General features: G+C 39.5%; 1 protein-coding gene across 4 annotated transcripts in view; it reads left to right on the top strand.

Annotated features, from left to right (window-relative positions):
- SMAD2 (SMAD family member 2) overlaps positions 1-22,249 on the top strand; it is a 49,509-nt gene extending 27,260 nt beyond the window's left edge. For 3 of the 4 annotated variants that reach the window (XM_027719986.2, XM_039381164.1, XM_027719988.2), the window contains 9 exons: positions 6,326-6,415; positions 7,548-7,741; positions 8,142-8,276; positions 11,527-11,601; positions 13,248-13,301; positions 14,384-14,596; positions 16,321-16,458; positions 16,622-16,766; positions 20,285-22,249. In XM_027719986.2, the coding sequence (XP_027575787.1) occupies positions 6,326-6,415; positions 7,548-7,741; positions 8,142-8,276; positions 11,527-11,601; positions 13,248-13,301; positions 14,384-14,596; positions 16,321-16,458; positions 16,622-16,766; positions 20,285-20,408 (1,168 nt within the window). In that variant the 3' untranslated portion in view covers positions 20,409-22,249. The remainder of the gene's footprint in view (positions 1-6,325; positions 6,416-7,547; positions 7,742-8,141; positions 8,277-11,526; positions 11,602-13,247; positions 13,302-14,383; positions 14,597-16,320; positions 16,459-16,621; positions 16,767-20,284) is intronic. The other variant, XM_027719989.2, reaches the window with a different exon arrangement.
- Positions 22,250-23,112: the final 863 nt, after the last annotated feature.

Here is a 23,112-nt window from a genome sequence, read left to right as displayed (position 1 = left end):
CAGACAAATTAGATTTAGTGGAGGAAAGGCTCATGATTATAAGGTGCAGGAGAAACACAAATGGAAAAGATTGCCTTGAGCATGAACTTGGCAAACTTGTTAGTGGCTGCAGATTCTGAAAGATGTTGAAGATTCAGGAAGGAAGTTAGGGGCTTAATGTAATAGTTCACAAATAAGCAAATTAAATGTCCAAGACCATTCTGTAATGTTTTCTCTAGAATATTGTCTTTGACTAGCACAATGCTATTTGCATTTCAGGTTTTATTTGTCATATTTCTAGTGCTACCACTTCAGGTAAAGAGGAGGCTGTCAACTCAGTGCCTTTTTAGCTCCTCTAGAGCTGTTCCACTTTGCAAGACTTCAAGGAAGAAAAGTATAACTGCAGTTATGAATTGTGGCAATATTTAACCATTTCTGCATAGAGTTTCTGGTACTTCACATGTAAATATCTTTGAAGGGGTTCTGCCTGCTTTCATCTGATGCTGTGCTTGTTGCAAGCCCTTCATTTAGTATAAAAAGTACCTTGAGCACACAGTATTGCCAAAACTGTATATAGTGGTAGGATAATTATTTGTTCATTCTATCTCTCAGTAAAAATTGGTAATAAATTCAACAACCAGTGATATACAGAGACAAGTCTAAGCACGTGTGTGGTAGTTTTGGTGCACATAGGGTACTGTTTAAATTGTGCTGGCTTCAGGTTCTTTCAGCTACAGCCCCAAATGAAACAGCATCTCTATAAAAATGAGTATCATTGACAAGACCTACCACCTTTATCCCTGGTTGTATCTGCTGTTTTGCAAAGGCATTTGGGGAAAGTGTAGGGATGGAAAATGCAGGGATGTCTTGGTGTGTGCAGCGCAGTGCCGTGCGTAGGCACCAGCTTGTTGATGTTGTGGCCACGAATATTTGAACAGTATTTGCACATGCTTGCTTAGATCTGCAAGTCAGTACATCTGGCTTTTAGCTGTGTTGAGAAACTGATCCTAATTAAGCGGCCTAGGTTGAGTACCAGCAGGCTTTAGTAGCTGGCATCTGGACATCAGTGAGGGGATTGTGGATTGTTCTGTGTAGCTACATCTCCAACTGCTGAAGTTTCTAGTTAACAGTTCCTGCAGCTGCAAGCCAAGATGTAACTGTCTTTCTGCACTGACTGAGATGAGGCTGTGCTGTCACAGACTAACATCATCTTACCCTGTTCAGCCTTATCTTGCAGTGTCCTTTACCATCGAATCGTATCACAAATAGAAGAATTTGGTTTTGGCAGTGTGTTCCAGATGGTATGATGCCTATCTGTACTTTTGGCCTTGTGAAGGTCAGTACAGCATCTCACTTTAGACTGCTTCATCCCATGTAGTTTTTATCTGGTTCTTAGGGATTTTGATGTGGACGTTAATTCCTCCAGTAGGGATATCCTTCATTAAAGCAATTATATTGCTTCCTTATGAGCGTTTGTCCTAATAACCAGGTTTGTCTGTGTTCATTCTTCATGGGCAGATCAGTAATTCATCTGTAGTTGAATGAGGACTTGATAGTCCCGTTTTTGTAATAAGCTTACAGATAACTGTTACTCCACTAAGATAGTTTGTATTGTTGATGCTGACTGAGGACATGATCCATGTCATGTAGATAAGGGAATACAAGTACTTTTGGGTTATCTTTAATATTTAGTTTTTTTCCTGTGTCCACATTTTTCTTGTGTGTGTCACTATTTTCTGTCTTACTGAAGAAAGACAGTTTTGGCATTTTATCTGAAAATTGTGAAGCGTTGCCACAGCTCTTTGCTGTTTAGGTAATTTCTTACTCAGAGTGCGGGTTTTTTGGAACTCAGATTTTCCTGTTAAAGGAAGTGATGAAATGGAAGAAGTGAAGGCATACTGTGTGCTGTTGCATGCTGATAGCCACATTAAAGTTTCATCCTGCCAGAATTGTATAATATGATCTAAGATGCTGCTATAAGCAGATAAAAAGTCAGGTTGAAACACCAGCTCTTGCAACCCTTTCCGTTTAGGGAAAGGCTCCACTGGAAGTAGCTTCAATTCCACTCAGTATTAGCTTGTGTGACGCTTTCTTCATCTCATCAGTCCTCTGGTCAGTCCCAAAAAGTCCCAAACCCCAGTTGTCCTAAGTTTAGTATGTAGCAGCTCAATCAGATACCTACTAGACTTTAACTTTTCCCTACAAATCCCTGGGTCTCAAAGAGTAGTTGTTATTCCTTGCAAGCATTTTTTTTTCATCATTTCTCCTTTCTCTAGGAAATAGTTTTCTCTTGTTGGACCTTCAGATCACCTGGGAAACTGAGCCAAATTGATGCTTTATATCCCTGAAGTCCCTTGTAATAAATTCACTTACTTCGTGGGATCTGCAAAAGTAACAATTTAAGCAGGCCTGCTCTGGGAGTGCTGGAGGCCACAGACTGTGGTGATTTGCTATTCTGAGCTCGTGTTGAAAAGATAAAAAACTAGCTGTTGTATTGTTGACCAAATGTTGACTTGTTTCTGTCAACAGCCAAATTGTTTTGAGAACAGTGGTGAAAATGCTCCTTGTTATGCAAGCGTCTGCTCTGGTGAGAGGAAGTATATTAGCTTTAAGCTTGTATTTTGGAGTATATTTAAGCCCTGTCTACACAGGAAAGATTTAAATACATCTTGTACACAGGAGCCAAATTATATTTTGGAAACAATGATGGCTTATCAGCGCTTCAGTTTACAGTGCGTTCAAAACCAACACCCCCCATTTGGTAAAATACAAAGCCTGAAGTGTGCTTCTAGAGTGCAGTTTGAGGGCAGTCTGCATATTAAAGGTGAAATGGTGATATGTCTTGGCTGCCTCCCTCCTAATAAATTAAACGTGCCTGGGAACATTCCCAGGCACTGTGTCCAACTGGCTCAGGACTGCCTTGTCCATACTCTTCAACTCTTAGATACTAGGGCAGGGGGCTGCATCTGAACTGCCCAGTGCGAGTGGTCCCAATGGTCTCAAACCTGGGAATTGTGTGGGAGAACATTAATTGGCACAGCCTGGTGCTGGGGAATGTCCTAGCTGCCTTCTAGCAGACAATAATCATGTTCCAAGGACTGGGAATGATTCCAGACAAGGTTTAACTTATGAGTACAGATGTTAGTCCTAAAATCTTTATGGACTAAGGCCCTGAAAGGACTCTTTGCATCACAAGGGGTTTTGGATGCCTCAAAAAGGTAGATTTAGGAGTGAATGACTCCTATTTATTTTGAGGCTGTAATTCTGCACTACTAAAAAGTCTGTACCTCCTGTCTTCCTTTCAGAGGGTTTTAGTGGTGGTTAAAACATCTTTCAGAATTCAGTCACCTTTCCAGCACCACCTTTCTGGGATGAGTAGGCATGCCTACTCTCTGTCAGGCAGTTGCTTGTGTATGAATGAGCATAGTGTGGCCTTTCATGGAAGTGCTGTGTGTGAAGTATGGTTTTTAGGGTTGTGAGGAATTTCATTTTGATTTGGTGTGCGTGCGTGTGAATATTAAGAGTCCTAATTTATTGCCTGGGTGACGTGGAGGGGGGGACGGCCTTGCATCTTGTAGGCAATGGATCTTTTATGTGAGCAGGAGAGTGGACAAACCACTTTATTTCCGCAGATGTTTCTTCCAGTGAACAGTAAAAGCTGTGTTGAGCTGACTTTATTGATAATACAGAGTGATTTCCTGCAGGCTCTTCAGTGTTTGATTGTCGATTGTTGGATATAGTCCTAGTGTGGATCTACCAGTAAAACACTTATAGTACTCCCAGCTCTAAGCAGTTATACATCCTAGGAGATGGCATATCGTGTAAGCTGCTGAATAGTGGAGCAGTTTTGATCTAACTGGTCACTTTTCTGTACCTCTTGGCCTGTCCTGCTTCTGTGGTGTCCTGAGCTTCATTCCAAGCTATGGCCCTGTGACACAGTCACTTCAGGATACTGTTTGTCTTTCTGTAGGTTGTAGAATATGCTGTCAGCTTTGACAGTTTGAATATTTATAGAGAGAAGAGGTTAGCAATATAAAATACTGTTCCTGTTCATTGTGCTTTGTCAAGGGCTGTGAAATTTTACTTTTGCCTGTATCATCTTAAAAGACTTACGAACCAAATGTGTGGTATGTCATGCTTGCACCAGTGATGCACCCCGCAATTTTGGGAACGTGTAGTCTGTGTGACAGTGTCAGCTTTGGAGCACTGCCTTGTATAAAGGATCCATTGCTCAAAGGTACTGAGCTGTCAGAGCTGACTGTGTCAATTAACATGCAGTAGGCTTTGTGTCTGCTGATTGTTCTTCTAATTGCATGTACAGGATGATCTGTCTTACCAGCAGTAGTGGTGCATATTTAAGGACACAGTACAGTGCAGGGATGCTCCCTGGTGTCCCACAGGCTGCCTGTGTGTCTTCAGGGCAACTGTTTCTATCCTTAGGAAGCTGCCGGCAGCCCACCCCTTCTGGAGGCACAATGGAATGTGGAATGTGAAAAAGTGAGGCTGCAGGCTCTGCTGATGCTGTGGTGGTCAGGATCCCGCTTTGCCCATTTGCTCTGGAGAGCTGTGATGCTTCTTGTGTCAGAGATGGATGCAATTTGTTTGGGGTAGTAGTTGGCTTTTTTGAAGAGCTGGATCTGTGTCAGAATGGGCCTTCAGCTCTGGCTCTCTGCTGCTCTCTGCTAGACAAAGTCATCTAGTACAAGGTTTTACTTTTGTCTGTAACCAGTAAAGGCCGTATTTTATTTAACAGGCTGCTGCTGCCCACAGTTACACTCTTGCTTGTCCTTGTAGTGCTCATGTAGCTCTATGGTGAACAGAAGTGATTTGACTGAAAAGTAACTCTCACAACTTGTGTTTTGAGCCACATATGTTCTGTGGTCGGGTAACCAGTTTATTGGTTTGGGTTTGCTGCTCAATTTCATGGACATTTCAGCCTCCCTGGGATGGCATTAGAAATAAGGTGTGTGGTACAGGCAAGAAGGGGGCAAGACCTATTCATTCCCTTCACCAGTAGCTCACACTTGGGTTTTATTAAAGTCATTGTAGAACTGAGGTGCTTGTCAGCCTTGAAAGTGGGTTTTAAGTCCAGTGCTGTGCTATCTGCTCCTTTGTTTCATAACACTAATGAATTTTCCCTGTGTAACGAGGAGAAATGAAAACACCTACCTCACTTCTCTTCCCTGAAGCACTCAATCCAAACTTGTGAACGCATCAGCTAAATTTAGTAATTTAAATTTAAATCACAACACCTAGATTTAAAACCAGGAGTTTGGTGAATGTGGATTCTTTCTGTTGCAGCTCTTCAGAGGCTGTTAATTGTAAAGGTAATGTAGCAGCCAATTGAGCTTCAGGCTCTCCAGTCAGGAAGCAAAGATCTAAGGTGCTTGTGAGCCAAATTCTCTTAATTTCTGAGGTGCAAGATCTAGTTGTGTGTAACTTATATAAAATAAACTGTCCATTTTTAGTGGCCACAGAGCAAGTATATGATAGAATTGAGCTTAATTTATGCTTCTGAGAGTCTGCTGCCTGTTTACAGTTCCGTGCTGTTTTCTGCTGCTGCTTTTAATTTGTGTCTGTAACTGAAGGTTCCTTTATCTTTACTGTTGTGATCTTGTCCTCAAACCAGTTTGGTTAAGACTTGGTTATCTCTCCTTCCCTTCCTGCTTAATTTAGCACTTAAAGTTTTTAAAATACTACATTGTAAAACTATGTTAAACACTCATATTTTGTATACTGTGGGAAAGAATATTTAGCTATTTAATCAAGGAGAGTACAGAAAACAGTGAGAAGTATCAGCTCTAACATGTTTTTCTTCAGAGTTTGAATTTTTGTGTTTTGGGAAAAGCAGCAAATTAGTGTGTTCATGGAGAATAAAATTAATGCATAAGTGGTGGTACCTGAATGTTAGATTGTGATGTTCAGTTTTGGATACACATGGCCTTTGTTTGAATTCCTAGGGCAGTTTATGTTTAAAAAGAAACAAAAACAAAAAAACCCAACCCAGAAACTACCTTTTAAAATTGAATTTCGTAAAGAACTAGGCTGAGGAAGTTTTGCCTGTTTTAAGGAACATTGCAACTGTATCAACTAAAAACCTGAGAACTTGTTCACCTTTTAAAAACATTTATCATTTACTTTGAATCACTTGTTCCATTTTGATAGCCTCCTTCATATAGAAAATATAGCATGAGATGTGAGTGTAAATGTAAGTCTAACAGTGCTCTATCTTCTATGTGAAAGGAAGTGTTCTGTACATTTTTCCATGTTTGACATCATGGTGTTTTGAATAACCATGTTCCATATTCATATCAATTTTTTGTTTTTGTTTTCAATTTATGCACAGCACTTGCTCTGAAATTTGGGGACTGAGTACACCAAACACGATAGATCAGTGGGATACAACAGGCCTTTACAGCTTCTCTGAACAAACCAGGTGAATATTCTGCCCTCTCTCGCATCATAAAAATCTTGTGGGAGGGATTGGCTTTGGAGGGTCTGTAATGGGATGCTTTAGCTGTAAAATAGACTAAAATGCTTCCTAGGCCTCTCATGGTACAGCATTTAAAAATATTTCCTTGCCAGTGTAGAAATCCAATGTTCTTAGCTGATGTTTTGACCAATGAAACTCTAATTCTGCAGTATTCTTTTTTCACGCCAGTGCTATTGAAAGAATGGGAAGACTTGTTAAATGCAAGCTCTAATGTGATTTGGTATTTATATTAACAAAGTTGGAAACTTAATTCTTTAGACTTAATCTTACAAAGTGTTTAAACTGCTTTGTATGCCACAAGCTTTCAGTTAAATCTTGCTAATTGGCTCAGATACGAGCTACTAAAGAATTGTTTGTAAATTCTTCAGTAGTTAATGGTGGGCAAATTCTAAACAGGGTCTTTATTTTTTCATGTCGCATTACTTGATTTGTGTATTGAGGTTTGTCTCCCATCCCATAACAATCATAAACATCTGCATTTGTGTAAGCATATGCAGTCTGTCTTAAAACTAGCAAAACGTTTTCAGCTGGTAGCAAGGCAGATGAAGTGAAGAAGATAAACTGTACAGCCCTTACAAGATGTGCATTCATGCTTTTTGCATTACAGTTATACTGCCATGTGGATCACTTGGGCAGCTGACTGCTTATAGGCTTATTTGCAGTCCTGTGGGAATTCTTATGCTTAAAGCCATAAAGCATCCATGCCATAACAAAGCCTTGAGGTTTAGCAGTGGAAGGGACCATTAAGTGTGTGATTTTTATTTTATTTTTAACAACTGTCTTCTGCATTTAAAATAAAGAAGTATATGAAAAAGTATATGAAGCAGTCGTACTTGGTTGGACTTGAAGTGGCTTTTAATGAACTCTAAATTCACTGGCAATAATTTGAGCAGCTCAAAAATAAGTTAAGACACTTTTATCACATTTGAAGCCTTTTAACAAGAGTTATAAATGTCACTAGCACTGTCAGTGCACTGAATTTGAGGATAAACTACCCATCTCCCGTGTGTGTACTCTGTTGCTTGAGTGATTAAGAGGCAGTCTGTAAACACTTCTCCACATCTTTCCTCTCCAGATCCCTCGATGGCCGTCTGCAGGTGTCCCACCGCAAAGGATTGCCACACGTCATTTACTGTCGCTTGTGGCGCTGGCCAGACCTCCACAGCCACCATGAACTTAAAGCAATTGAAAACTGTGAATATGCTTTTAATCTTAAAAAGGATGAAGTATGTGTAAACCCTTACCACTACCAGAGAGTGGAGACACCAGGTAGGAGGACTGCTTCTGACTTTCTGTTGCGGCATCTCTACGTGAGATTATATCCCTGATAGTTTTTGATAGTAAAGTTACTGAAAAATCTTTACAAATCTGTTGAATAGTCCTGATAAACACTTCCAGGACCTCTAGCAGCTTCCAGCTGGCTAAGTATGATCCAGACCGAACAGGAGAACAGAGATGATTTACCTTTGCTAGTATGGAACAGTCTTACTTGGAGCACCTCAGGAATCCATCTCTTCCAGTAATTGTGCTGTTAGCAAGTACTGAGATTCACAAAATTTCAGAACAGCTGAAGAAATTATGAGATGTTTTAGATTTTTTTTTTTCCTGTTACCTTACAGAATCATTTATTTTGAGGGTCTTACTAATATTTTGAATTTTTCCTTTCCAGTGTTGCCTCCTGTGCTAGTGCCACGGCACACTGAGATTCTAACGGAGCTGCCACCTCTCGATGACTATACCCATTCCATTCCTGAAAACACTAACTTTCCAGCTGGAATTGAGCCACAGAGCAATTACATACCAGGTACTTTCTTAACTCCCACTCTAAACAGTACGTTTAGCATCGTGCCATTGGAACAAAGATGGTCATTCCATCCTCCTAATCAAATTAATTGATATATGCTCCAGTAAATTAGATTTAGTTGATTTCATGTGTTAATTCCAATGGAAATACCTAAACACTTCTGTTTGCAGAACATGATCACAGAATCACAGAATATTCTGAGTTGGAAGGGACCCACATGGATCAACAAGTCCAACTCCTAAGTGAATGGCCACTACCATTCACTTAGGAATTCCACCAGGAATCAAACACACAACCTTGGTGTTATTAGCACCATACCTTAAACAACTGAGATATCCTGTGTGAAGCCCTAGTGCTGTGGTTTCACAATAGCTTACTTGGTTTCAGTAGCTTATTCAAGATTCAGGATGCTAACAAATACAAAATAGACCTTCATCTTAAGCTTTAAGCCTGTTTCACAGACATAGAGGAGTTGCCAAAACTGTGCATTGGAGATTGAGTAATAAACTGGTGCTCAATCTCATCACATGCAGTATGTGGAGAAAACTTTTAAGTTGCAAAGCAGTGACTTTAAAAAGTGTCTCGATCTGTAGTTCACTATCAGTCAAGGTCTGCTTTAGCTTTTTGTTGCTGTTGTGTGCATGCAAGTTTGTTTTTTTAGTATGAAAGAACAGTCTAACAACATTGAACTGATAAGAATTCCTCCTCCCTCTCTTTGCCCCTTTCCCACTCCAAAACAAATTTCCAAGGCTAATGTGCTGCAGTGCACCCAAAACCCTGTTATCCTTATTGAAACATGAAATCAGTGACCTTTGTTTCCTGACCCAGCTTCCTGTTTCCTATCTCTTCAGGAAGTTGCCTGGAGTGCAAAATCAAGTAAAGCTGAAGTTTGCTCATAAATATTTAATGCATCCATGTTATGAACAAGCTGAAAATTCACATCTGGAGTCTCAGAAAGAATAAGATGACTGCCTTGAAACTCGAATTTGTGCAGTGTACAAATAGTATCTACATGTGTTACACAGAATGTTGCTTGTGTTTTCTTCAAAAATATCCAAGAATTGAACTGGCAAAAAAAAAAAAATCAGTTAATTTGATCTCTTCTGTTTAATTTGGGCTACATCATTTGCCACCTATAAAGAGCAATTTAGGGTGCTAGAAGTTGATGTTGCTTTCTTAACTTGTGTATACTTTTTTGACTCGATCTGAGGGCTTTTGATAGCACTTGTAAACAACTTACTGGAAAGCCACTGCAAATCCAGTGCTGTGGAAACAAGCTAAAGTAGTTATATGCAGGGAGTTTGTTCAAGGTGATTGTGGGTATTCACATGATCTTCAAATGTTTATGCAGCTAACCACACCTTACCTCCTTCTCTTTGTCACTGGCACCCTTCTCTTGTGTTCATATCATGGAATCTTGCTTTATTTGACCTTGCTGACTTAATCTTGAACACTTAGCCGGGCTTTGATAAGTCTTGAGTGCCTTAGCCTTCTTCAGAGAACCTTTTTCCTTAGTGGCAGGTCAGACTGACTGTAGTAGCTTTGCACTGCAGTGCTGCCTCAGTGCTTGGTCTACAAGAGAGGTTGGTAGAAGTTGGTTTCACCTGCAACTGGGCCCAGGTAATGACAAAAGTACAGGGAGGCCTTTGGGAGCTGTGTGTTCCCTTCCAGGTTGTGGATGTGCTGGGCTGCATTGTCTCCACACTCCTGGCAGACTCAAACTCTACTGGAAATTTTTAATGGCACACCGATGCTTTTATTTCCAGCTGTGGTGGTGCTCAACCTCTGACCCTAAACTATTCTTAGTACTAGGTGGACATGGAAAATAATCTGTGCCAAAGAGCCTAGACTAGCAACTGGAAACAGGAGGCGTGGGTTGGACTGGAAATGGGTATTGACCTTTTACCATGGCTGTGGGCTCAACTACAGCAAATGATTTGGACAAGGGTGGAGTCCACTTTGTCACAATGGATTCTGTAGAAATGTTCAAAACGGGTATGATTTTTGTTATCACACTTCTTTCTAGTGAAGATTTCCCTTAATCACCAGTTTAATTTGTCACTTGAATTTTGTCACACCTATATTTAGCACACTCGTTTTACAGAATGAATCCAAGATTAAATTCTCTCAGTTCATTTTAATTTAATCAACTGACTTAATCTAGTTTCCTCTTGCTGACTTCCTTCTGATCTTGCTGTGTTGCTGTACAACTTAGTCATGATATTTGATATAATTTTATTTTACTTCTTAAGCAAAAAGGTTTTATCTTTAAATTTCTATTGTTTGTTAATAATGTAATTAAAAGTGTTTAATCCCTGGAAGTTTCAGAGACAATTCTAAGGTGATTGTAGAGATAGTTAGCTTCAAACACTTTCACTGAAGAAATCCAGGGTTTGCCTTTAATATGGAGGAAAAGACATTTGCCCAGTTCAAAGAAAATTATTTCCTGAAAGGCAGTTGGTTAACTCATTATCTGGATTACAAAGAGCATTTTGAATGGAAAAGAGGAACAGGCACAGTCTCCTGGGTTTTGAAGATATTTCTGTGGAATTAGACACAGTTTCTGGTATCAGAATGCTTCAGAGTTGGTACTGAGTTTACTTTGGTCTATGTAACTGTCTTTAAAGAAAGCTAGTTGAAGGAATAGCTGATGGTTCTAATAGAGCTTAGAAGTAGTAGTAATAATAATGATAGAGCTTGTGCAGTGTAAGTAGTCAATATGGTTATTATAAATGGGAGAAATCAACTGTTGGGTGTTGAAGAAAGATGGATTTGGGGACTGAACTGAAAAATAAATCTTTAACAATTTCAGTAAGGTGTAGGAGGGTATCTGATCTGATGGTTATACTACATAAAGATAGCTCATGTTATTTTTTTGTGGAAGCCACCAGATGGTTTTTTTCATTTGTAATTCTACTACGTATGAAACTGTTGATCACAATTGCAAAATTGTTACTCATTGTAGTGACTGTATCTTGTCTTAAATGGAACAAACAGGAGTTGTCTGTTAATTACATGTATTTGAGCAATTGACTGGCATACAAGAGAAGATACATTTTACATAAAAATAAGGCAGGTAGTGTGTTTGAAGTCCTGCTGAAAGGAAAAAGGGACAGCAAAGTGACATTCTGATTCAGTGTTCCAGTATCGTGGAGCTCCTGAAGACGTGATGACAAAAACACCAAGTGTTTAGTCTACGGAAATTTCCCCAGTCTTTCAAGCAGTCAGTGTGTTTTTCTTTTTTTTACAGAAACACCTCCTCCAGGATATATCAGTGAAGATGGAGAAACAAGTGACCAGCAGTTGAACCAAAGCATGGATACAGGTAACATTTATTTCTCACTACTTGCGAGGCTTTGGATTACTAGCTGTGATCCCTCTGCGTAGGAGCACAAATTCAGCCCAAAAGGTGATGGCAGTTTTCCTCTGTACAACCTGTTTAAAATACCACTTTCAGTCTTTCATGAACAAAATAGTTTTTTGCTAGGGAAATGCTTTTAAAACATTCTGAACCGTATTAAGTACATCACATTTGTTACATAACAGAAGTATACAAGTTCTAATTAAATCTTCACCACAAATCCTTAAAATAGATTTTAATAGTTAATTGGTTTCAACTATTCCCTAGTAAACAGCTTCATTGAAGCAAAACGTCTGTTGGTCTAATAAACAGGTTGCAGACAATCTGTGTTCTGAGAACCTGTCTCTGACAACCTTATCACTTTTGCTTTGTTTCAAATTAATTTTTGTAGGTAAAGCTCTGTGGAAAAAGCTGTAGAAACATTAAGCATTTGAGCCTTTGTGTGAAAGGGTTTCTGCAGAATGTGGTTGACCTTAGACTTGGACAAAGCACAGTTAGTGTGCTGGATCAGAACCTCCTGCTGTGTGCCACCAGACTTGGGTGTGCTTGATTAGCTAATTCTAGCAACCGTTTTTAGTTAGTTGGAATCAACTGCACCAGTTTCTGTAAGAACTGCAATATTTTCCCGCTATGTGACAATAGATACCTTAATTAAAACAGCCTGACATAAGCAGTCATTGTGGGAATGTTTCTGTGCAAGCCTCTCTGTATTTTGCATTTTAGTGTGCAAATTGTGTTGGAGGGTTCATGTTTTTCTGAGTTTTTAACTTCCTCCTTCTGGAAAAGAATAATTTCCTCAAATGCGCAAATGTAGCTTGTTCTTTTCTGGAGATCACAGAATCATAAAATCACAGAATGGTTTGGGTTGGAAGGGACTTTAAAGACCATCTTGTTCCAACCCCTCTGCCATGGGCAGGGACACCTCTCACTGGACCAAGTTGCTCCCATCTAACCTGGCCTTGGACACTTCCAGGGATCCAGGAGCAGCCACAGCTTCTCTGGGCAACCTGTGCCAGGGCCTCCCCACCCTCACAGGGAAGTTTTTTTTTTCCTAATACCTAATCTAAATCTCTCCTCTTTCAGTTTGAAGCCATTCCCCCTTGTCCTGTCACTACCTGCTCTTGTAAACAGTCCCTCTCCATCTTTCTTGCAGGCTCCCTTCAGCTACTGGAAGGCCACATTAGGTCACCCCCGAGCCTTCTCATTTCCAAGATAAACCTTCTGCTATGAAAACAGAAAGGCAATATCTTGCTTGTCTCATCCACTCTTTCTTAGCTTTTATTTCGCAGAATTTGGGAAGTCACTACCTTCTCACTGGAGAAGTGCATAAATAATGTTCACAGTTTGTACATGGAGGGAGAGCTCTGCCAAATACAACACTAAGTTCATTAAGTCTTTACAAGGAGGGGTAGGTTCCCAGAAATCTGGAAAATTGAATGAAATCTTAATTCAGAGTAAGTGTGTGATATTCCAGAAAACTGATTGTAGGATTTCTGAGGTTTCTTATTCTGAAAAATTTCAATGTAAAAGTGGTGTAGATAATGGTTGTGCCTACCCAGCTGAAATAACAAAATCCATTTGCTCTGGAACTATCTGTATTGCTTCAACAGGATCTCCAGCAGAGCTGTCTCCTAGTACTCTCTCTCCAGTTAATCACAGTCTGGGTAAGCTGGAAATACTTATAATTATTTCTCTATGTGTGATGACTCTTCATTATATAGTTATAATTACTTTAAAAGTGAAAATGTACTTTAAGAAATTAAGAGTTGCATTAAGAGGTGACTGTTGGGTTGGCTTCCTGATGTTAAATATAATAGGGCTGGGTTAATAACTTGTTAACAACTGCTCTATTTTGGTAACTTTTGAGCTCCTAGCAAAGAGAGATACGTTGTGTGTGCAGGAACAGCATTTATAAAATAAGTAGTTTAGAGGACATTTGCCTGTCCATAATGCTGTCCAGACTTGCTATCTCCCTTCTGCTGCTCTTCTCATGTACTGTTTCACCTCTGACTGCAGCACAGTTGTTGCTCCCACGTTAGTTGCCCACCTGCTTTGATCGGGTGCCATTGCTGTGTGTCTGTATAAATGCCTCAGGAAGATCAGATTGCCCATGGTTTGTTTAAGGAATGGTGACAGGATGTGACAGGAAAATGCTGTTCAGAATGCTGAGTAAGTATTTAGGGTAGGTAAGAAGGGGAAGCAGCGCAGGAGGAGTTGAAGATGCACGGGGAAGATACTGGGCTCTAGCAAGGGAGAGTAGAAGGAGCTTAGAACTACCCTTAGATAAAGAGACAGTATAAGATCTAGTGTAATGCAAGAGAACAGAATTTTCATATTATTTTTTCCTTTCTGTTGTTCAGTGTTTGATAGTTTAATCTTTTCTTTTATGCTGCCAAAATGTTTGCAAGTTACAGAAAGGCAACAGGAATGTCTCAACGTCTGGCGCTCAGAGCACCATTAGCTTAATCATTTTGCCGAGCAAAATGCAAGTACTGAATTAAATGAGCTGTGGTCAGATTAGATCACCCCTTTTCCCCCTCCTCCTTCCCTTGTGTGGAAGATTGAATTCCATTCTGTTTACTGGGGTAGGTAAAAAGGACAGCAGGCAAAACATAATAGAAGTAGTTTGAGGAGACTACCGCTGTCATTTCTAGGAGAGACAAATAGCAGGGAAGATAGCTCTACTTTCAACCTCAAATTCTGTGTTAAGCTTGGGTTTAAAAAAATTTTTTTTTGTTTGTTTTAGACTTGCAACCAGTTACTTACTCGGAGCCTGCATTTTGGTGTTCAATAGCATATTATGAATTGAATCAAAGAGTGGGAGAAACCTTCCACGCGTCCCAGCCTTCCCTGACCGTAGATGGCTTTACAGATCCATCAAATTCTGAGCGATTTTGTCTAGGTCTGCTTTCCAATGTAAACAGAAATGCTACGGTGGAAATGACAAGACGACATATAGGTGAAGATCTCTGATCTTTTAACTATCTAATTTCATTTTGTCGGCTAATTTATCTGGAATGATCCAGGTAGGATGTGTGTTGGGTTCCTTTCACCCTTGTGCTGCCAGACATCAACATTCCCTCTCAGGGCTTGCCAAGGAAAGTTTGACCTCTCTAGCTAAGGACAAAAGTGGAAAGACACAGAGCTCACAACTTCTAAAATCAGGGAGAAATGTAGCAGCTTCTGCTACCAAAGCCAGTTGGAATTGGGAGGAGATGTAGCGATGGCTGGAGCTGAAAGGAGCTGCCTTTCCTCAGTCAGTAGCCCCTAACCTGGTGGCAGCAGCCGTCACAAAGCTGTCAGGCATCAGGCAGCACAGGAGGAAGCCACTCAGCTGTGTGAGATTTCTGTTCCTCGTGTTGCTGTTCTTGCCTTGTGGAAAAAGATGGTGCACCAAAGCATCCCACGAGTCAGGTTTTTGCCTTTCAGGCTCCTTGTTGGACCTCTTTGTCCTGGGCAGCGTTTATAGTAAGAGTTGCTTATAATTGAAATCGAAGCTTTAAATACAAAATATTGACATGTTGCTTAGTTTATTCTATTTTATAAAATGCAGAATGGATATTGGTAGTACTTCTTGAATTCTTCTCTGAAATGGGAAAAGCTGCCATTGAAATAACACACTGTTCTGACATGAGTAAGATTTCCTTTGTAATGGTTAATCAAAGAATGTTGTTTTCCACAATGCACTGTGTTGGCTTTAAGTTCTTCAGTAAACTATCTTTTTTTTTTTTCATGGATTCTTTTATTAGCAACATTCACAAAATCTTTTGTGTTTTTCACTTTCAGTAAAATTTCAACCTCTTTAGTAGACCCTTTTGACTCCCCATGTGCTAAGTCCAAATGCCAAATCCAAATGCTTGTCTAATAAGATTTTAGATGTGCAGAAACCTAGACTGTGCCTGTGCTGATGACTGGTCAAAATGATCAATGACGAGGAAAATCAAAAATGTAATGAGCTCTCACTTTTTAAGGGAGCAGCTCACATTTTGTTGAAGAATTGTTTTAAAGAAAAAAGGGGAATGGAAACTGTGGCCTTTAAAGGATCTGTTAATTATAAATAGTTTTCTTTGGGAGATCAATTGCACATTATTTACCTTCTGCTGCAAATAACCTACGCAGATCTGTTTTCCTATCTCAGAAAGAGAACAAAATAAGGATTTAAAAGCAGACAATATGATATCTTATGGTTATTTTTTTGTAATAGGGCTAAATGAAGTCCTGTTGTTTTTGATAAAGCAACACAGGGATATGCAGTGGGTTGTGAAATGGTGTGGGTGCATGTAAGCAGAGAGTGTTGAAGTGGTATACTTGTGTTTTCCTTTTTCACCACAGTGGCCTGTCCTGCTTTAATATTAGCACAAGTTTTAATTCTGTTTTAATGAACACTGCTTCTGAGCTTGGATTTGATTACAAGCCATCATATGGGTAGAAAATTCTGTCCTGCTTTTGACCAAATTTATTCTTCTTCTCCTCCAAATATTGTGCGTTCGTGGGAGAAAAATGCGAGTTAATTGTGTTCTGCTCCTGCTACAGCTGTCAGCACAGCAGTGAGGTCCTGTGGATAATTGATTTCTGTTTCTGTTGTGAGGAAAAAACTTGGCCTTCTCTGAAAAAAAATACTCCCTTGTTTCCTAATCTGCTTGGGTCATATCATAACTAGAGTACCTGTGACTTTTGCTACAGGGAGGGGAGTGCGTCTCTATTACATTGGTGGAGAAGTTTTTGCTGAGTGCCTAAGTGATAGTGCGATTTTTGTTCAGAGCCCCAACTGTAATCAAAGATATGGCTGGCATCCTGCAACTGTGTGCAAAATTCCACCAGGTTAGTAGCCTCACAAAGGTCTTGTGGGAAAATACCCAGTGAAGGTATTCGCTGGACGACATTTGCTTTCCTTTTTGTAATTTCTGCATAGTTTTGGGCTTCTGTGTAGCAAACACAAATGTTCACTGACTGCACCTTTTTTTGACTTTTTTTTTCTTTATAGGATGCAATCTAAAAATCTTTAATAACCAAGAATTCGCTGCTCTTCTGGCTCAGTCTGTGAATCAGGGCTTTGAAGCAGTTTATCAGCTTACTAGAATGTGTACCATAAGAATGAGCTTTGTTAAAGGATGGGGGGCTGAGTACAGGTAAGAGAAAAACCTCTTTGCTTTTAGAGTTAATCATTTTTGTTCTTTCGCTAACAAAGTATTTCTGTCTGGCTTGAAAGCCATACATAGAGGCTTCTCAGTGCTATTGTGAGTATGCTGTCTGCAGATTGAACCCATATTTTCCTTTTTCTCCTCCTCATCTATGGAACTGCTAAGTTATGAAGTCCATAAACTGATTTTAGTGCTGCACTGAAGCCAACTGTTGAGCAAGGAATGTCGTCAAAGTTCTGTTCCCTTGCTCAGTCCTGCTGGCTTGCATGTTATGGTGAAATCCCTGACAAGACCTAGAAGTTTCACAGCTTGTGCTGCGAGATTATTTGTGATTGTTAGACATACAGTCATTTCGACATTTGAACATACAATCAGTCTGTTCTGAGTGTAGTGTGAGTTCCTTAGGTTGTGGTGCGGGATGGGGTTTGATGGTACCCAACGGGAAGACTTGGAGTCACTGGGAGTGCCTCCTGCAGAATGAAATTACTGGAGAGCACGCACTTAAGGGGTGGCAAATATTTTGGAACTTGTAGTGGAAAAAACTTTGCAGGAGTAAGGCGACTGTGTTTGTGTAGTAAAACTTCTAAAAACAGTCCTTTGAGTGGAAAAAATAGCGTTTTAGATGCTTTTGAATAGATTCCAATTGTATTCTCTATTAGCACAAACTGAGAGCTGTAGTTGAGGACAGTGCCTGTTTTTAATGTAGTATGGGAATTCAGGAAGAAAAGTAATTGACTTCTAACAGAGCAGTTTCAAAGATTTCATTATTTTGGAGAGCTAGAGATGTGGTTTTAAACAAATCCCTTAAACCTCTCTAGAAATTGTCCACTGAAAGAATGAAGTCTGACATATCAATACCCTAATACAATACATAATGATTTTTTTTTTTTTAATCTATATCCTTTCTGAAGTTGAACAATGGCATATAGCTTCCACTGAATCTGGGGGGTTTGATTGCTTTATCTGCTCTTGAAGTACGTACATGTATACATTAGTGTCAGTGTGGGGGGGAGGTTTCTCAGCTAAATGAAGCCAATTTTGTAATAGTCTAATTAAATGAAATGAGAAATTTGAGTAATGGAATAAATTGGTACCTCTGTGTTAGGAAGAGGTGCACAAGAAAAAATCTGGCTCAGGTTTAAAGAGCTATTGGGTTTGGCTCTGAAGGAGTATGTATACACTTAGGCATAATTAAATACAGCATTCTAATCTGAACAGAAGAAAGGCTTAATCAGTCACATTACATGGAGGCAGCTTGAAGTGAATGGAGTGTAAGTGCTGGGTTAGAACTTTTGGTCAAGTTGTTTCAAAGGAGGGAGAATGTTGGTTATTAGCCTATAAACTGTTCATACACCATAGGATTGAAAAAGCTGCAGTGGAAACGTTGCCAGAATAGCACAGAAACTGATTACTAACATAATGCTGAACTAGTTTCTTTGCATCTCTGTTTAAGGTGATGCTAATAAATTATTGATGCACAAAACTTGTAAATTATGCTGAGTTGGGATTAAAGCAAGAAGAGGTGGCTCCAGCAAACACAACCTTGAATTTAAATGAATGTAGTCTGACTTGTCAAAAGGGACCAGGCAAGCACTGTAAAAACCCATCATTCTTGTTAAAACTTCCGTGTTTCATTATTATATGAAAAAACATTTCTCATAGAACAGGCTTGGGCAGAGCCAAAGCATTACTTGCACTTTAGGCATATGTGCATAAACGTGCAGGTATGGCAAGCTGATACATTTTATAAGCTTGGTAGGCAAAATAACTTACAGCTTTTGGCTTGTTAAATGTTGGTTTGAATTGAGGATGGTAGAAGTTCAGATGTTCACAGTAGCACAGGAACTGTCCAGGTCTAGCATCATCTTCTGAAGAAAGTTCAGTAGAGGTGTAATTATTGATAAATGAACTGGAAATCCATGGGTAGGAGAGGCTGAGTTTTTAGCTTTGAGATGGTTGCTCAGAGACTGTCACTATTTTATCAATTTTTGCCAGTGTAGTGCAAAGCCAGGGCTGTTGAACAGAACCAGTTATAAAATTTTGAGGAAGTGTGTTGTGAAACACATCATAGGGGAGTTGACAGCAGTGGAATAATGAACTTCCTTCTTTGGGAGAGGATTCAAGACTAAATGGAATTATATTTCCTGTGGTTTAGATTGTTTTTCTGTTGTATCACTTTGTTCTGGCGCATAGGCATTTGGGGCTAAGATAACTGTTTTGTTGAGTGCTGAGAGAGCACAGTCCTCAGCTGCTGTCTTCTCCTAGAAAATGTGAAACTTTTGAAATCGATCTTCTCCCTGGTTTAATCTTTCTGCCTTTTCAGTTCCTCTGTTTATATAAACAGCTTTCCTTAAAGCGAAGGGCTGCAGTGCCGACAGTAAAACTGAAGGGGCTGGGTTTGTGTCTGACTAATCTGCTGCCTTTGAATCTTGGGATAGCTGGAATTACTAGGAAAAACTGGCTTAGCAACAGTAGTCTTGCCAGTCTAGTTAGGGAAAACTCCCATGCCTGGAGTGGGTACAGTGAAATAACAGGATTTTTCAGGCAGACTATGTCCAGTTCTGATTTCTTTACTTTGGAGATGAGAAGGAAGATTTTTGACTAACAGGTCTCTGAAACAAGGATATATGGGAAAGTGAATGAAGTTTTTATGGTTGTCAGTCCTTCAGATTTACTGACTCTTGCTACATGTTGTCTTATTAAGGGCTTCTATGTGGAAAATTATAGGCAAATTAGTGCAGAAGACAAGGGAAATGTAATTTTTACTTAAATTGTTTGTGTGAGGATGTTACAGTACAAAACACATGTAGAAGTGTAAGATCACAGGAAATCAGAGATAAGGTTTGGTGTTCCTTTGAGATACCATCAGTTAGCACAGGATAACCACACACCGTGTTTTGATGTCGTGTTTCTGACAACATCTCCCAGTTTCCTTATACATTTATTGTGCCATTTGCTCCAAAAAGCCTGACCTTATGATCACCACAGCATTGTGGTCTTTGACCACGCTGACAGCGCAGAAACAAGGGTTTCTATTCCATATTTCTCAGTAGTTGTCTATAGAATTCAAACCCATTTATGCATGCAGACTCTCTGAAGGTTGAGATACAGCTGCACACGGGTACCTGTGATGTGAACACTGCATCAGCTGGACAATTCTGTCTGAATTTCTTTTTACAAGTAAGGCTCTTGGTGTGGCCCTGGAAGCAAATACTGCTGTTATTCTCCAGAGTGGAGTGTTCTTGATGTATTAGGACAAGGATGAAATTATTGATGTGTCTTACAGATGTGGGAGTGTTTTGGAATTTTGGAGATTTTTTGTTTTGTTTTGTTTTTTTTCTTCAAAGACTGAAAAAAGTTTAGTAACAGTTTTGATAATGGTTGCAGGTTGTTATCTTTCTGTGTAGTAGATATGTGTGGAAACATACTCGGTCACACGGTGGAGAATTTTATGGCAGCCACAGCTGCTTTCTGACTTCCCACTTCCCTATTTCTTTGTTTTCTAGGCGCCAAACGGTAACAAGCACTCCTTGCTGGATTGAACTTCATCTGAATGGACCTCTACAGTGGCTGGACAAAGTACTGACTCAGATGGGCTCCCCTTCAGTTCGCTGCTCCAGCATGTCCTAAATCTTTCTCCTTCCTCACCAGTGGGCTAAACATCGAGTCCAAACAACAGACTTAATATAACAGCTCCTCTGTCGTAGTATTTGTGTGTGGTCCCCATGAACTGTTTACTATCCAAAAAAGGTTTTTAAAAAATGGAAAAAAAAAAAAAAAAGGTTTAAAAAAAAAAAAAAAAGGAAAGAAAAAAAAAGAAAAACAGCACTTGAGGTCTCATCAGTTAAAGCACCTTGTGGATTCTGTTTCCTATACTCTGATACTAGATGAAAATTTAGTGTATAGAAAAGCCTTCTTCAGAAAGAAGCGACAATTTTAAAGATTCTTTAATGGTGTTTTTATTGGGTATATAATTGAGTGTCCTAATGGTTTATCAATAACATGAATAGCTAAGTATACGTACAGATAATGTATCATGATCTCAAATATCACAGTATTGTGCTGTTCTACATTTTATTCCCATAAATAGTCGTTTGGTTTTTTGATTGGGGCAAATATCTCATAAGATTCCAAGACTCTACTCCCTTATTCTTTTATATTTTTTTATATAAGCAGGTTTTTTGAGTAGTCCTAAACATAAAAAGCAGACTTTCCTTGTAGAAAAGCTTAACTTTTTGCTGCCTTCTTAAAGAAAAAGAAAATCCCTCCATTGGAAGGGAAAGAAATGTCTTGAGATTCCTCTGTGAAATCTTAAGACACTTTATATACTTAATGGGGCCTAAAATGAATTCATATTGTAAATTCCAAGTATCCATTACACTGGGAGTCTACTTTTCCCTACCCACCTGAGTTGATGCATCTAGTGCCAGCACTATTGCTGGCAGTGTTGTAATTTGGGACTCTTTGTACCTTAAATCATTGAAATCAGTGGGTTTTTTTCTCATGGAGTGAGAACTTACCATAGCATTTGATCATGGATTAAGTACACAAGGTTATTGGCTTACCCCCTACATCTGTATGTTTTCATTGAACAGATGTCACTAAAAATAATGGGGTTTAGTTTCTGGAGCCAAATACCTTTGAAAAATCCTTTCCCAGGGTAAACTAGACTCTTTTATTTAGGTTTTTAAATAGATGCAGCTTCTTAACATATTTCAGTAACAGAATTTAAATTTCTGATCTGAGTGGCTTTGTGTAGCTTACTTACACATCAGATCACACGCATTCATTATGTCATAATGGGCCTTGTTATTAAAAGTAGTTGCTTCTGCAAAACCTCTAGGATAGTGGTTGCTGAGGTATGACCAGCGAAGGAGGACTTTCTAGGTTCCTCATGACAGTGCATGTTATTGTGAACCTTTGGACACTACAGCAGCACCATATTAAAAAATATTCTGAAATATATTCTACAAATAAGTCTGGGCTGGGGATGGGATGGGAAACTGTATAGAAGGGTTATTATGAACTTGAAAAATACACATCTTACTAACAATCTTGTGATCTAGCTGTCTGTCATTCTTTTGTTATCGTGGCAGTAGCAGGATTGCCTTTGTCTGTTTTTCCCATTGTTTCATCCATTACACTAGTACTGTACTTTGTAAGTGCAGCTAGTGATAACTTAGCTTTGAGAACAAAAATGTGGCCAGTGTTACAGCTTTTAATCACTTGAATAAATTGATGATAGTGATGGATATTTTTATGCCATAATGAAATAGAAGCAATACCAAAAATCAAGCCTTGAAAAAGTGGGCCAGACACCTTTCAAAAATTGGCAAAGCAGTTACCAGTTTGTGCTAGTTTTACCAGTAGACTAATGTATTGGTAGAACTTGTGAACCTAAGAAATAAGCTTCATGCGTGTTGCATTTGCCTAATATGTGAATACACTAATAAAAGTTTTAATTCTCATGATGGCTGAGTGGGTTTTTTTATTAACTGCTGTCTGTATTTTTTGTTGAAGGTTAGGAATCATCCTAACCGACCCAAACAAATGGTACAAGTGTCCTCCGAGTTGTGGCTGAGAAGGTTAGAGTTTAGGTGTTAATATGACTTTTCATACAGCTGTTGTGGAGGTTCTGGATTTGTGGGTCCTCGATCGTACAGACTTCTACTCCTGTTTATTAAAGCAGTTGCTTTTTCCTACCACAAGCAAATTGCATCCTACTAACTCAGATGTTTGCTTTCACCTGTGAAACAGTTAGATAAGAGAGGCTTGTCTGGGTCAGACTCGTATTTATGAGCAGGTTGCAGCTTGAATCAGTTGGGTGACCTAATTCTGTGGTCTCCTTGCTGTGGATTTCTGAATGTGCTCTTTCAGTTGTGGTGGAATTACTTGCTTTGCCTTGAACATTGTAGTAACCTCGACTGTACCTTTTCTTTCAGTGTGCGCTTCCCAAGGGCTGTACAAGGACCCTGCAGACGTTACCTGAGAGTCTGCCTGTGTGCAAGACCATCTCAGTCTGTGTAGAAGTCACTGGTTTTGACTTGTTTTTACCACTGAAATATTCTCTCCTGCCATTGCTGATTCAACCACAGCTCAGTGGCACAAGGGAACTTAACCTGTGCTTAAAAATGTTTGCTTACCAGTATTTCATTTAAATGCCTTTGGCAGTTCTTAAGTAACTTTAACCTACTCCTGTTTCTTAATCCACTGCTGTTCTGCTCTTCTTCAAAACCTGACCAGTGCCCACTCAAACATCGTAATGCAGAATGCCTGTGGTACATAAGGAATGTGGCTTCATCCCTCTCCTCTTTTGCCAGTCAAAGTACGGATG

Source organism: Pipra filicauda, unplaced genomic scaffold (genome assembly GCF_003945595.2).
Source record: "Pipra filicauda isolate LSUMZ 115617 unplaced genomic scaffold, ASM394559v2 scaffold215_size1667880_pilon, whole genome shotgun sequence".
In the NCBI taxonomy this organism is placed as follows: Eukaryota; Metazoa; Chordata; class Aves; order Passeriformes; family Pipridae; genus Pipra; species Pipra filicauda.
Note: the sequence above shows the minus strand (reverse complement) of the source record. Positions and strands in the feature narration are given on the sequence as shown.